At 32.2% G+C, this 13163-nt stretch overlaps 1 protein-coding gene across 1 annotated transcript; it reads left to right on the top strand.

Moving 5' to 3' along the window:
- Positions 1–6489: 6489 nt before the first annotated feature.
- Positions 6490–9165, top strand: LOC110631811 (uncharacterized). The gene is made up of 2 exons (XM_021779783.2): positions 6490–7258; positions 8826–9165. The coding sequence occupies exons 1-2, from the start codon at positions 6828–6830 to the stop codon at positions 8935–8937; spliced, it is 543 nt and encodes a 180-aa protein (XP_021635475.2). The 5' UTR covers positions 6490–6827; the 3' UTR covers positions 8938–9165.
- Positions 9166–13163: the final 3998 nt, after the last annotated feature.

The raw sequence follows: 13163 nt of genomic DNA on the forward strand, positions 1-13163 counted from the left end.
GAAGCCTTAGATTCCTGGTCCTTCCAAGAAAATAGCTAAACAGAAAGGGAAAACTAAAACTAATGGAGGCAAAGGAAAGTGTTTCCACTGCCAGAAGGATGGGCACTGGAAAAGGAACTGCCCAGAGTATCTTACTTCTCTGAAGGATAAGAAGGATACACCTTCAGAAAGTATGTCTGTATCTTGTTATTTAGATTTTGATGATACTCATAGTTCATTTATAGCTTGGGTTTTAGATACTGGTGCCAGTTCTCACATTTCTTATGATATGCAGGAACTAACAAATAGTAGCAGCTTGCGTTCTCGAGATTTTAGAGTCCGGATTGGTAATGGCTCAATTATTGAAGCTTTAGCCATAGGATCTAAAACTTTTTACATGTCTGGACATGTTTTGTGTTTGGATAATATTTTATATGTACCTGATGCTTTTAAGAACATCATTTCTATATCTAGTTTGACTAGAAATGGCTATGAATTTCAGTTCACAGATGATGTTTTCAATATTTATTTTGGAAATAAATATGTTGGTTCGGGTTATATGAATGATGGTCTTTATTATTTGGATAATAATGACAAACACAAAATGAAAGCAAGTGATCTAAATGAATGCAATGCCATGGTGAAAACCAACTCAAGTTCAAAATATATTTGGCACTTAAGGTTATGTCATGTTGCAGAAGATAGGATTGCAAAACTGGAGAAAATGGAGATTCTTTCCTCATTGGGCTCTGAGCCTATTCCAACTTGTGAATCTTGCCTTTAGGGCAAAATGACTAGATCACCCTTTGTTGGACAAGGGCTAAGGGCTAAAAATATTTTGGAGCTAATACATAGTGATGTATGTGGTCCATTTAAGGAAATGGCTAGAGGTGGTTTTCATTACTTTATTACCTTTACTGATGCTAAATTAAGGTTTGGGTATTTGTATTTGATGAAATACAAACATGAATTCTTTGAAAAGTTCAAAGAATTTAAATCTGAAGTAGAAAATCAAACAGGAAAGAGTGTTAAAGCTCTTCAATCAGATCGTAGAGGTGAATATTTGAGTACTGAATTTGATGAATACTTGAGAGAGCATGGCATTGTTTCCCAGCTGACTCCTCCAGGAACGCCATAGCTGAATGGTGTATCTGAAAGGAGAAATCGTACCCTATTAGATATGGTACGTAGTATGATGAGCTATACTGATATGCCAATCCCGTTTTGGGGATTTGCATTAGAATTAGCTTTGTATATTCTAAATAGGATTCTATCAAAATCCATTTCTTCCACACCTTATGAGATGGCATGGCAGAAAATCAAGTCTTAAGCATGTTAACATTTGGGGTTGTCCAGCTTATATAAAAAAAATGAACACTGATAAATTGGAAACCAGATCAGAAAAGGGTCGATTTGTTGGATATCCAAAAGATAGTTTTGGATATTATTTTTATTTGCCTACCTCACAAAAGGTTGTGGTAAGTAGAGATGCCATATTTCTTGAACAACAGTTTGTTCAAGAAGGAGGCAAAGGAAGGCAAATAGAGTTAGAATTGGAGAATTCTGACTAACCAACAGATCAGATGGATATAGATCTATCTAGTCAACCTACACTCGTTGATGAAACATCTTCAGCTATTTCCCATAGAACAACTAGGGTATCTCAGCCACCAGTGAGATATGATTTCCTTCATGAAGAAGAGCAAGAGTTGTCTACTCATGAAGAAGTAGATCATGGAGATGATCCACTTACCTATGAAAAAGCTATATCAGATATAGACTCTTTAAAATGGATTGATGCCATGAAATTCGAGATTGATTCCATGTATAAGAATTAAGTTTGGGATCTTATTGACCCACCTGAAGGTATTGTACCTATAGGGAACAAATGGGTTTTCAAGAAGAAAATTGGTTCTGATGGAAAGGTAGAGACCTATAAGGAAAGGCTGGTAGCAAAAGGGTTTCGCCAAAGGCAAGGAATCAACTATGAGGAGACTTTCTCGCCTGTTGCCATGCTTAAATCAATTAGGATTCTATTAGCAACAGCTGCATACTATGATTATGAGATTTGGCAGATGGATATCAAAACAGCTTTTCTCAATGGATACATTGAAGAAAACATTTTCATGGAACAACCAAGGGGTTTTGAATCCCAAGATGGTTCCAAGGTATGCAAGCTAAAGCAATCCATTTATGGGTTGAAATAAGCTTCGAGGAGTTGGAACATCCATTTTGATGAAGCCATTAAATCATTTGGTTTTATCAAAATGAGGATGAGCCATGTGTATATAAGAAGGTTAGTGACAGTACTATCACTTTCCTTATCTTATATGTGGATGACATATTGTTGATGGGTAATGATACAGGTATGTTGACAACTGTAAAGGTATGGTTGTCAAATACATTCTCCATGAAAGACTCAGGGGAGACAACCTATATTCTTGGGATTCGCATCTATAGAGATAGAGTGAAAAGAATAATTGGTTTATCCCAAAGTCTATACTTGGAAAAGGTGTTAAAGAGGTTTAACATGCTTGATTCCAAGAAAGGATTGTTACCAGTGAGACATGGTATCTACCTTTCTAAAGAGATGTCTCAAAAAACACCTGAAGAAAGAGATAAAATGGCCAGGATTCCATATGCTTTGGCTATTGGAAGTTTAATGTATGCAATGTTGTGTACTAAGCCGGATATCGCATATGCTGTTAGTTTGACTAGCAGGTATCAATCCAATCCAGGTTTAGAACACTGGATAGCTGTCAAGAATATTCTTAAGTACTTGAGAAGAACTAAGGATTTATTCTTGATCTATAGAGGTGGAGACTTACAATTGGATGGTTATACTGATTCTGATTTCCAATCAGATATCGATAATAGAAAGTCTACCTCTGCGTATGTGTTCATTTGTAATGGAGGTGTAGTCAGTTGAAAGAGTTCCAAACAGAGTACGAGTGCAGATTCCACTACCGAGGCTGAGTATATTGCTACATCAGATGCTGCAAAGGAAGCTGTTTGGATAAAGAAATTCATGACAAAATTTGCAGTAGTTCCTTCCATTGAGTCAGCAGTTCCACTTCACTGTGACAATAATGGAGCAGTCATACAGGCTAAGGAACCCCGGTCTCACCAGAAATCCAAACACATAGAAAGGCGCTATCACATTATCAGAGAAATAGTTGGACGAGACGATGTAGCCATACAGAAAATAGCATCAACTGAAAATCCAGCTGATCCATTCACTAAGCCCATGTCACAGACTCAGCTTGACCGACATCTTAAAAAGATGGGTCTAAGATATTGTAATGAATGGCTCTAGTGCTAGTGGGAGATTGTTAGTAGTATGCTCTAGAACATATCATTTAGTATATATCTTGTACATCTTTTATTAATAAAAGGCATTTTCACTTTTCTATTTACATAATATATTTATGTGTAATAGAAAAGGTCCATTAATATTTTGTTAGAAATTCTATTCTTAAGTTGTTAAAAATATGAGTGACAGTATCTCTAGCACAAAGTATCATAAATAGGTTCACAATCGAGGATACTTCATAATAAGGACATGACTTATCCAGAAAAATTGTATTCATGTTTGTTCCCAAGTTATTAATATGAGATATAAATAAGATGGAATGGTGAGTCTCATGCCATATAACAAACATGATAGGCGCTTATACATGATAAGTAGGCCGAATCAGTGACACTTATGACAAGCACATGGAGTTTACTCTTGTTAATGTATTGTCATAAATCATATAAGTGCATATAATCTTTAGACCTAAGATAGCACAGTTATCTTGTATATAGGTGGTTTGAGATTGATACTGCTTTCATACTTGTACTGTGTATGGCTCCTACTAGTTATATATGGAGGTAAGTGTTGATCAAGATGGAATCTGTTCCCCTAAGTAAATAGGGATAAAATCCTATGTTCATTTAATTGTTCTTGATGTTTCAAGTTCCTGGCCAGGACAGATAGATTTAATCAGAAAAAAGTTTCTGATGAGAAAATCTTTTAATCAAGAACTGGAATTAAAAGAGAACATAATATTCATAGCAAATAGAGTTTGACATAAACCATGACTCCAGCTTGAGTTGGGATTTTGTAACAGAGAGATTTTAGTGCATGGTAACTTATGATTATAGGTTCATTTAAGGTAAACCTTATTACTGATTGGGTGGCCATGGCATGCTATGCTAGGTGTTAACCATGGTCTATGAGGTGCATAAAATGGTTTAGAGAAATCATTTATGGCAAGAAAGAGTTCTGATGATATTAAGAGTTGATATCATGTCTCATTGCCAATTAGTGATGAGCCTAGTAAGTCACACACATACACAAGTAATCACAAAATTAAATATGATTTAATTAATTAATTAAAGAGGTTAATTGATTAATTAAATAGGTTTGGTTTGCAATTAAATTGCAAAGTCCCTAGCATGGCTTGAAATCAAATCTAGGTTATTGGATGTATAATATAAGTTAAATTTATATTTAAAGTGTTTAAATATGAATTAAATTATGAGAAATTAATTAATAGAGATTAATTAATTAATTAATTTATATTTGATATAAATTGATTAGAAGAAGAGAAATAATTATTTTGGATTGAGAACTCAAAATTAAGACACAGAGGCATTTTGGTCATTTCACAGGGTGACATGTGGCACCATGAGATGGTGACACATGGCACTATACATAAGCTTGCAAAATGTCTTTTAATCATGTAAGATGATTAAAATTAAGATTAAATATAGGTTTGACACTTGGCACAATGTGATTGGGTCAATTAAACCTAGAACCAATCAGAAGGTGACATGTGGCATGGGTTTTAAGTGATGACCTAACTATATATGTGTTGTTATGAAAGAACAAATGAGACAAGCTATTGCCTCTTCTTTATGCCACCACCTTGAAAGGCTTCTCCCTTCTCTTCTTCTTCATCTCTCATCTATTCCAAGAGATTAGCAAACAATCTCTTGAATTAAAAATACTAGAAATGGTTTTTAGTGTTCTGTTTACATCTTTTATCTCTCAAAAGGAAAAACTTGATTTTCTAATTCATAGAAAAAGCTTTAGAAGCTGTTCAAGGACTACCATAGGTGAACTTAGTGTGGACAAGCTAGAAAGACAACATCTAGTGTCCTAAAAACGCATCCCAAAGGTACAAATACGATGCAGTGCATCAAGAGATTAGTGTATTTATTCTTGATTTAATCCAGGGTTCTAAAGTTAATCTGATTACTTCTAAAATTTTAAATGGCAAATACAGATCTAAAAACATATTAAAAGAGTTTTAATATGTTGTTTATCATCGAAATCAAATAGATAAAAATAAATCTTGCATGATGCTTATGATCCTAGGTGAAAAATTTTGAATTCAATGGTATAAACTTGTGTTTTTCATGCTTCCGCTCCTTCACTATGGACTCCTAGTAGAGAGCTCTTTCAGATGAGACCAACCTCGCTAGATTTTGTGACCGTTTTCAATGCTGGGGAGGAGAGAGAAAATCTTTTTTTTTTTTTAACTTTCCGACGAGATTTTTGAAGATCCGATCATTGGATCGGTGATCCGAGACCACCTATGGAATCAAGAGAAGGAGAGGAACATTCCGGTGTCACCAATTACAGCGGATGTCGCCGGCGACTGCGCGGCCGGCCACCATGTGCGGTGGTTCCGGTGGTGGCTCCGGTAAGCTTTGATGATGATTCAATTTCCAAAGGCTTTCTCATAAATTTTTAAAATTTTTGAGACATAGATAAACTTTGGATAAAATTATTTTTCTTATTTCTCAATTTATGGTACTTAAATGCAATGTTTCTTGGGCAGAAAAAATTAGAGAAAAATTTTAAGAAACATATATGATGAAAGTAAAATGATTTGGAGATGTTCTATGGTATTTGTTGAATTTTTGAGTGATTTTGGAATATTTTTGAAAAATATGTATGGGTTTTAATTGGATTTTTAGCATACGGACATATAAGATTATATGAATTTTTGGTATTTAAATTTTATATAATCGGTTGAAGCTTGAGAATAGAGAGTTAAATATGTGAATTTTGATTTGGGTTGAATTAAGAATATGTTAGCTATTAAAAACTTATGGAATTGATTAATATTCTTAAATAAAAATTCATAAAATATTCAATGATTATTAGAAAATTATAATTCCTTTTGCAATAGCCTTATAATATTGTTAAGGACGACAGGGTAAAGTTTTAGAATTTTTAGAGCTCGTTTGAATAATTTTTACAGAATATCAATTTTAGGGGTAAAAATGTTATTTTTTGTTTTGTGAGATTTTGCTTAGATTGGAAGGCCGAGGTGTTGTTGATGAAATATGGAGACGGGATGTGTGATTTAAACTAATTTGTAGGTTGGGTAAGTCTTTGGTATAGACCTGTCGAAATTTCAATAAGATCTTAAGAACTATTTTAATTTTATTAATTTTATAGTTTAAATCAATTATCTAATTTTGTCAGTCTTTTGATAGAGGTCAGTGTATATGTTTAAGTAGTCGGTGACCTGATTGACTGTGGTGGTGATGGGTGCAAGGAGATACGGTGTCTAGACACGAGAAATGCTAGAGATGGTTGGAAGACTTGTTTTGTGTTGCCATTCTCTTTCAGTGCAGGTAGATCTGCTGTTGTTGACGGTCGTTGGTTGTACCTGTTTGCTGGTAACCGCCATGATGGTTTTGACGACCCGGACCCTTGGGGTTTTGCTTTGAATGTTGTTGACAGCAACAAAGGTGAAGCCGAAGTAAGAAACATAATCCAACCGCATTTATCTCGTTTTTATCCAATTGCTTCAGCATCTTTGTCCCCAGGTACACTTATTGCCTATATGGTGGATGAACGCACTTTGTATCAACTAGATTGCTCAAATGGGTCTTGGACTGTCTACCAGAAGGACTTACCTTATCGTTGTGATCCATTTCTCGGTTGCATCACACTTTCAGATGATCGAATTCTTTATATGTACGATACTATACACATGCGCTTGGATTCCTATGATGTTGCAAACAGAAAAGAACTTCCTTCGGATGATCTTCCCCGGTCCTTTTGGTTTGGTCATGGGGAAGAGGTCGAGCTCATTGTCCTTGCTAAGGACAGGTTCTGCGTTATATGGCATGTTTATGGTTATGATGTCAATGAAATGTGCATTTATTACACTAGATTCTCAGTTTCTTCTGATCTACCTAAGCCCACTGTCACTGTTGAGGATAACAGGGCTTTTCCAATCAGAGGCGTCAAAATACTCAATATTGTAACTCTGTAAGTTGATTATTCTTCCTTCTTTGAGTTCATAGTTATTTTCCGGATTGGCATCTCTTCAAATATTCATTGAGCTGAAATGTGATAAGAGTAAGGAACCTATTCAGGGGAAATAAGCAGAAAAATGGAACAGAGAAATGGAATATATAGGGAAAGAGAGAGATTTTATTCAAAATGATGTCAAGAGTCCAGGTGGATGGAAGTAATCTGGATCAATCAACTTGCACCCCAGCAGCAATGATTACTGTCCCCAATCTCAAACAAAGCTGGAAAATTACAACTCAAAATTCCCTGCCTTACCTCTCTCCCCCTTATGCTTTTAATAGCCATCTCAAGCAGCTGGCATTACATGTCCCTCCCGAATTTAGCTAACCAATTGTTGCTAGGCTGGACGGAAGCTTCTAGATCTTTCTTGCTCATTCCAGAAGCTTCTAGATCTTTCTTGCTTCTTGTAGAGTAAACCACCCAAGTCCTTTTAGCACTTCCCTTCGGTTCTGGTGAGCCCTCTTTTGCGCGACAAAATGGCATTTTGCCTCTCCAACCTTTTCATGATTTGGCCTATGTTTGATCCAGTATCGCCTGATTCATGGTTTGCCATGTTTCGTGGTATGGGTATGGTTCGCAATGTTTCGTGGTATGGGTATGGTTCGCAATGTTTCATGGTATGGGTATGGGTATGGGTATGGATATGGGATACGCCCATTATTATAATGTAGGGTAGACTTAGTTAATATGCTGTATGGGATCACAATACACAAATTCGTTATGAATTATATGCATGAAAAATATACAATTCAAAGCAATTATTTTATAAACTTTAAATTATATGTATATGTAAATTCAAATAGTAAAAGCAAAAAATTCAGTAATTCTAATTCGTCTTGATTTAACTTATAATTTATTGTGATAAAGCCTATTCTTTTATAGAATTCGCCCATTTAAGTGTTTAGGCATGTAAAAGAATTGTGTTTGGGTATGAAGACTCAGAAATGTGATACAAGTAGGAGTGATTTAGGTAACACTGTTTGATCACTTTCATTTGAAGTCCACGTAGAAATTTTTTCAAAATTTTCTGTTATATTTGCATTCTTTCTTTGTTTTGTATTTTCCCATTTTTTGTAGTATATTTGCAGTTACAAAAATAAATGCTGCCATTTATGGGTTTTTTTAAATTTTATTTTGAGCTTCACTTTTTATAGATTTTTAATTTAAAAAGGAAGAAAGAAGCTTATACTTAGATTTGCTGGTGAAAATTTGTTCTTTGGTGGTCTTTTGGTCAAAATTGTTAGATATCGATGTTACTAATTAAACGACAATTATTTCAATTAGTTTTTATGTTTTGAGTATAAAATTACAGCAGTAAGACATGGAAGCACCCCAATCCCAAAGTATCTTATTTCTGTGAGAAATCAGAAATGGCTAGCAAATTGGTATTATATCCTTGCCTTGGGCATTTGTATAGTGGTCAATTTTCAAATGTCCAAAATTGCTATTGAAATGGCATCAGCAACCTTGATGCCGGTCTCCTTATTTTTGTCCATTTTCACTTATTTATGCGTGTCTACAGTGATCCACATTCAGATGCAATGGCCAATGACTTGAGCTACAACAGCAGAGTTGATAATTGGAAGTTGGTAGAGACAAACATGGACGAAACTGGCAACTCTAACTTAGCTTAGCTTAGCTTTTGTATGGGTTGTGGTTATCTTGCAAACTAACATGTTTTTTCATGTTGATTTTCTGTTTGGCCAATAACACATATTTGAGTTTGAGGTGCTGTGTGGACTTGGCAGTGATGGTTGCTTTTAAGTATTGAGTTCCCTTCTGGCTGGAATTGTGCATGTTCTATTGTTGCATTATTTTATTTTGGCTTACTTTAAATCAAAATTTTTTATGGACTTTGGGAAGGTGAATCTTTATATAGTAATGGAGCTGGCAATTTAGTGGACTAATTAAAATGAAATGGTTTTATTTATAGTTAAAGTCCAAGCTTGTGGCATTTAACTTCTGTGTTAGTCTGACATTTCTATTTGGAAAGTTAGTTCCTGTAGCTTCTTGTGATTTTTAGTAATGTTGTCTTTTCGGCCTGCTTGCCCATATGGTTGATATCAGAATGTTTAAATGAAACAAAATGTTGGATGTTTTGTGCTTGTTTAAGAATTGTTGCTTTTGAACAATATTTCGAACACTGTAGCTGCATCTCTAATTATAGAGATTGGGAGAACATGCCCACGTTGGTTTTGTTTGGTTCAGCGTTTTGGGATTGTTGATAGCTATTTTTTACCCAATTGCTGCTCCATATGTGCTTGATAGATTTTACGAATTTGATAAATTTAAGAATTTGATAGCTGATTAAATTTTATTTTTTTATTTAGATTATGTAATTATTTTAAAATTTATTAATTAAAAAATTTTTATGTTTCTAAATTAATTATTTAAATCAACAAATTATTTATAATTATAAGAAATAATAGGTAAATGTAAAAATGTCATAAATAATAATTAAACTAGTTAACAATGCTAATTCTTATATGATAAAAATTATTTTTATACATAGAAAAATAATTATTTTTTTTTAAAAATTTTAAATTTTTATTACATAATAAATTAATTATTATATATTTATTTTAATAATAAAATAAATAATATGATATATATCCTTATTAGTCATATATAAACTTATTAAAAGCTTGAACATATTAGCTTTACAAGCTACTATCTATAAACAATAGATATGAGTTATCAACTATTTCTGTCTTTGTATTTTGAAATTATTTTTTTAGTCATTCTTTTTTGTTTTATTTTTACTAGTTGGTCTTCTTACTTATTTTATACCAATCATAGCTTGACATTTATGTTGAGGCACTCCACAATGTAATCATCAAATTCCTTCCCTTTCTTTTCTTTAATTGGTTCTCCTTTTTACTTTGCTTTGGCATCAATGACTAAGTAATATAATTCATATTCTCCTTTAGCTTCTCCAATTTTTTCATTCTCTAGTCAAACTATTCAAGAAACCAATATTTTTCAAGGAAAGTGAAAAAAAAAATCTAATATTTTAAAATTAAAGTTTTGGAAACTGGCACTCAAATGGATTAAGTGTAGATAATTAACTACAACCAAATATGTTTGTGTGGGGAAAATTCACCACAAAAAGATTTAATAGCAAAAACTAAAATCGCCACTGGTTTACCATAAATGTTACATTACAAAAGATTTCAATGACAAAATAAGACTTCACTAAAAATAAAAAATAAAAAATAAAAAAAAAATTTAATGGCAAAACTTATTTTCCCACTAAAAGGGTATAATTTTCCCCACTAAAATGACATAATTTGTTCATAATATTATTAGCAAATTGATTGAAATATTTTTGAGGTTATATTAGCCAATCATAATTCTATAGCCTAATGCAATTCTTAACATTATTATTTTTTTAATTTTATAAAATTCTTCATTATCTTAAACTGCACACTATATAAAAATTTCAACCAATACAAAAAATTTAAAAATTGTATCATTGGTAAAATAAATAAAATATTAGAAAAAAAAATAATATCATCACTAAATTATAAAGTTCATAAATTTAATGAAGTACAAGGAAAAGTATAAGCTTACATAGCAATTAAAAAAAAAAAAACAAACTAAACTTCCGATATATTGTCATCTTTCATCCATGTATTAGAGCTATAAAAAAATCCATCAACATTTAGATATTTGGCTAATTAAGAATCACCAATATTTTCTCTAGATTTGAACAAATAATTTACAAAGTGAAAAAGTGAGGTAAATGAGTGGTGTAGAGGACAATCTATTAAAGTGCAGAGAATTAACAAAGAAAAAATATATCCGAATAGTTATCAAATGCATGTCAAGTTGCCATTCGTGGAAGCACTATTAATTGACATTAATTAATAGTGAAATAAGCATATGTTAACGCTTGTTACTTGTTAACCTCACATTATACTAAATTTATACATAATGGCTTCATATTGCATTCCTTATAAAAATCAATGTAAATCATATAGACAATAATCATATATTAAAATTATATATTCGCAATTAAAAGGCAGTGAAACGTGGACATTGTTATCCCTTGTAGCAACCTAAGAAGGGGATAAATTGGGCATTAATTAAAAAATTTATAGGCTAATAGGGAATTTTGAGAATAAATACAAGGAAAAGAGAAAAAAAGAATGAACACAATAAATTTATAGAGGTTCGACTATCCCAACACTATGTCTTCTCCTCAAGGCCCTCCTTGAAAGTTAACTCTACTAAAATTTTTTTTTGGTAAAGAATGAACCCCTTTCAATCACCACAAGAGCAAACACTTACTCTTTTATAAATCCTTTTTTGCTCAAGAGCAATTTAATGCTTTATCACACTAAGTTACAATAAATATTCACAACAACTTTGAACTAACTCTCAAAATAAAGAAATTACAACTCAAAACATTAAGCTCTCAACAATCAATTATGGTAACTCAAGTTCTAAAAAGAGAGATGAAGAAAATCTTTAAAACACAATAAATTCGCAAAGAAATAGTTGTTAAATTCCTCCAGTCATAAATAGTCTTTATTTATAATTTTGGCAAGAAAATAACTGTTGGAGGTTCATTAAATGCAAATATAGTTGTTCAACCACCAAAAACTTTGTTTTATCAAGTTTCAGAAACTCAGGTTCAGCTGCCGAAGGTTTGAGCACAAAAAAACATCATTTAAAAAGTGACTTTTGACTGTTGAAGTTCTCACTTTCGGCTGCCAGAGTACTCTTTGGATGAAAAGGGTTTAAACACTCGAAAACCATTATTTAAATAGTGAACTTCAACTACCAAAGTTCTCACCTTTGACTGTCGAAATTCTCACTTTTAGCTACCGAAGTGTTCATTGGACAGAAAGTGTCAAAAGAGCATTTAGGCTTTAAAAACTTAAAACTTTTTGACCCGAACTCAAATTTTTGATCCGTTAGAAAGCTAATTTGATAACCTTTTTAATGAAAATGCTTTCAAAAATAAATTTTCATTTCTAAAAAGTAAAAATTTCATTTTAATTCTCATTGATAAAAAAAAAAAAAAGTTAAAAGTAGAGACACTAAGAAATTTATAAATTTAAAAACTCATAACTTTTTTATCCGAACTCAGATTTTCAATCCATTTGAACTATTGAAAACCTAATTCAATGTATTTTTCAACTAAAACAATTCCCAAAATTAATTTTATATTTTTGAAAAAATTTATTTAATTCTCCCTTGGTAAAGACTTAGGTGAAAACTAAGTTAAACAAGATTTTTTTAGAATCACCTAAACTTGAGCCAACACAGTTAATTAAATAAGATTCAGAAGATATAAAAATCAATAAAAAATACATTGTAAAATCTCATAAATGTTTGCTTCCCTATTTTACTCTTCTTTAACCTTGATTTGAAGCAATTTGGCAATTTTTGAATCTAGGAGCTACAAAGTCAACACAAATGCTTCTAATCTAATTAGTAGCATATTAATTATTTATTATCATCTAAACATGGATTAAGACTCCTAGGTCCAACAAGCTCCCCTTTTTTTATGATGAAAAGCAATTAGTGGATGAGAAAAATTAAGCATAAATGAAGTGTATGTTTTTCAAAAATTCTCCTCCTTAATGTACTCTCCCTTTTAAAAACAATTTATACCTTAATAAATAGAATTTGGAGAGGACATAAGAGAGGTTTTAACTCAATGAATGTAATGCCATAATGTTATGAGTCCTAAATGAATGATGATGCAAAGGTATTACTATATCAATAACAATTCAGAATGTGTATCAAAAGATTACTAAAAATCATCATATAAATATACCAAAATCATGTATACCCTATTGTAGCCTCTCAAGTTAACAATAGAGAATTATGCAGCAAAAACAATGAG

Source organism: Hevea brasiliensis, chromosome 1 (assembly GCF_030052815.1).
Source record: "Hevea brasiliensis isolate MT/VB/25A 57/8 chromosome 1, ASM3005281v1, whole genome shotgun sequence".
NCBI lineage: Eukaryota > Viridiplantae > Streptophyta > Magnoliopsida > Malpighiales > Euphorbiaceae > Hevea > Hevea brasiliensis.

Excerpts from the sequence above, each read along its gene's own strand:
- LOC110631811 (XM_021779783.2), top strand. The coding sequence starts at position 6,828 with ATGGTGGATGAACGCACTTTGTATCAACTAGATTGCTCAAATGGGTCT. Across the intron at positions 7,259-8,825 it reads ATACTCAATATTGTAACTCT|TGATCCACATTCAGATGCAA; the intron begins GTAAGTTGATTA and ends GCGTGTCTACAG.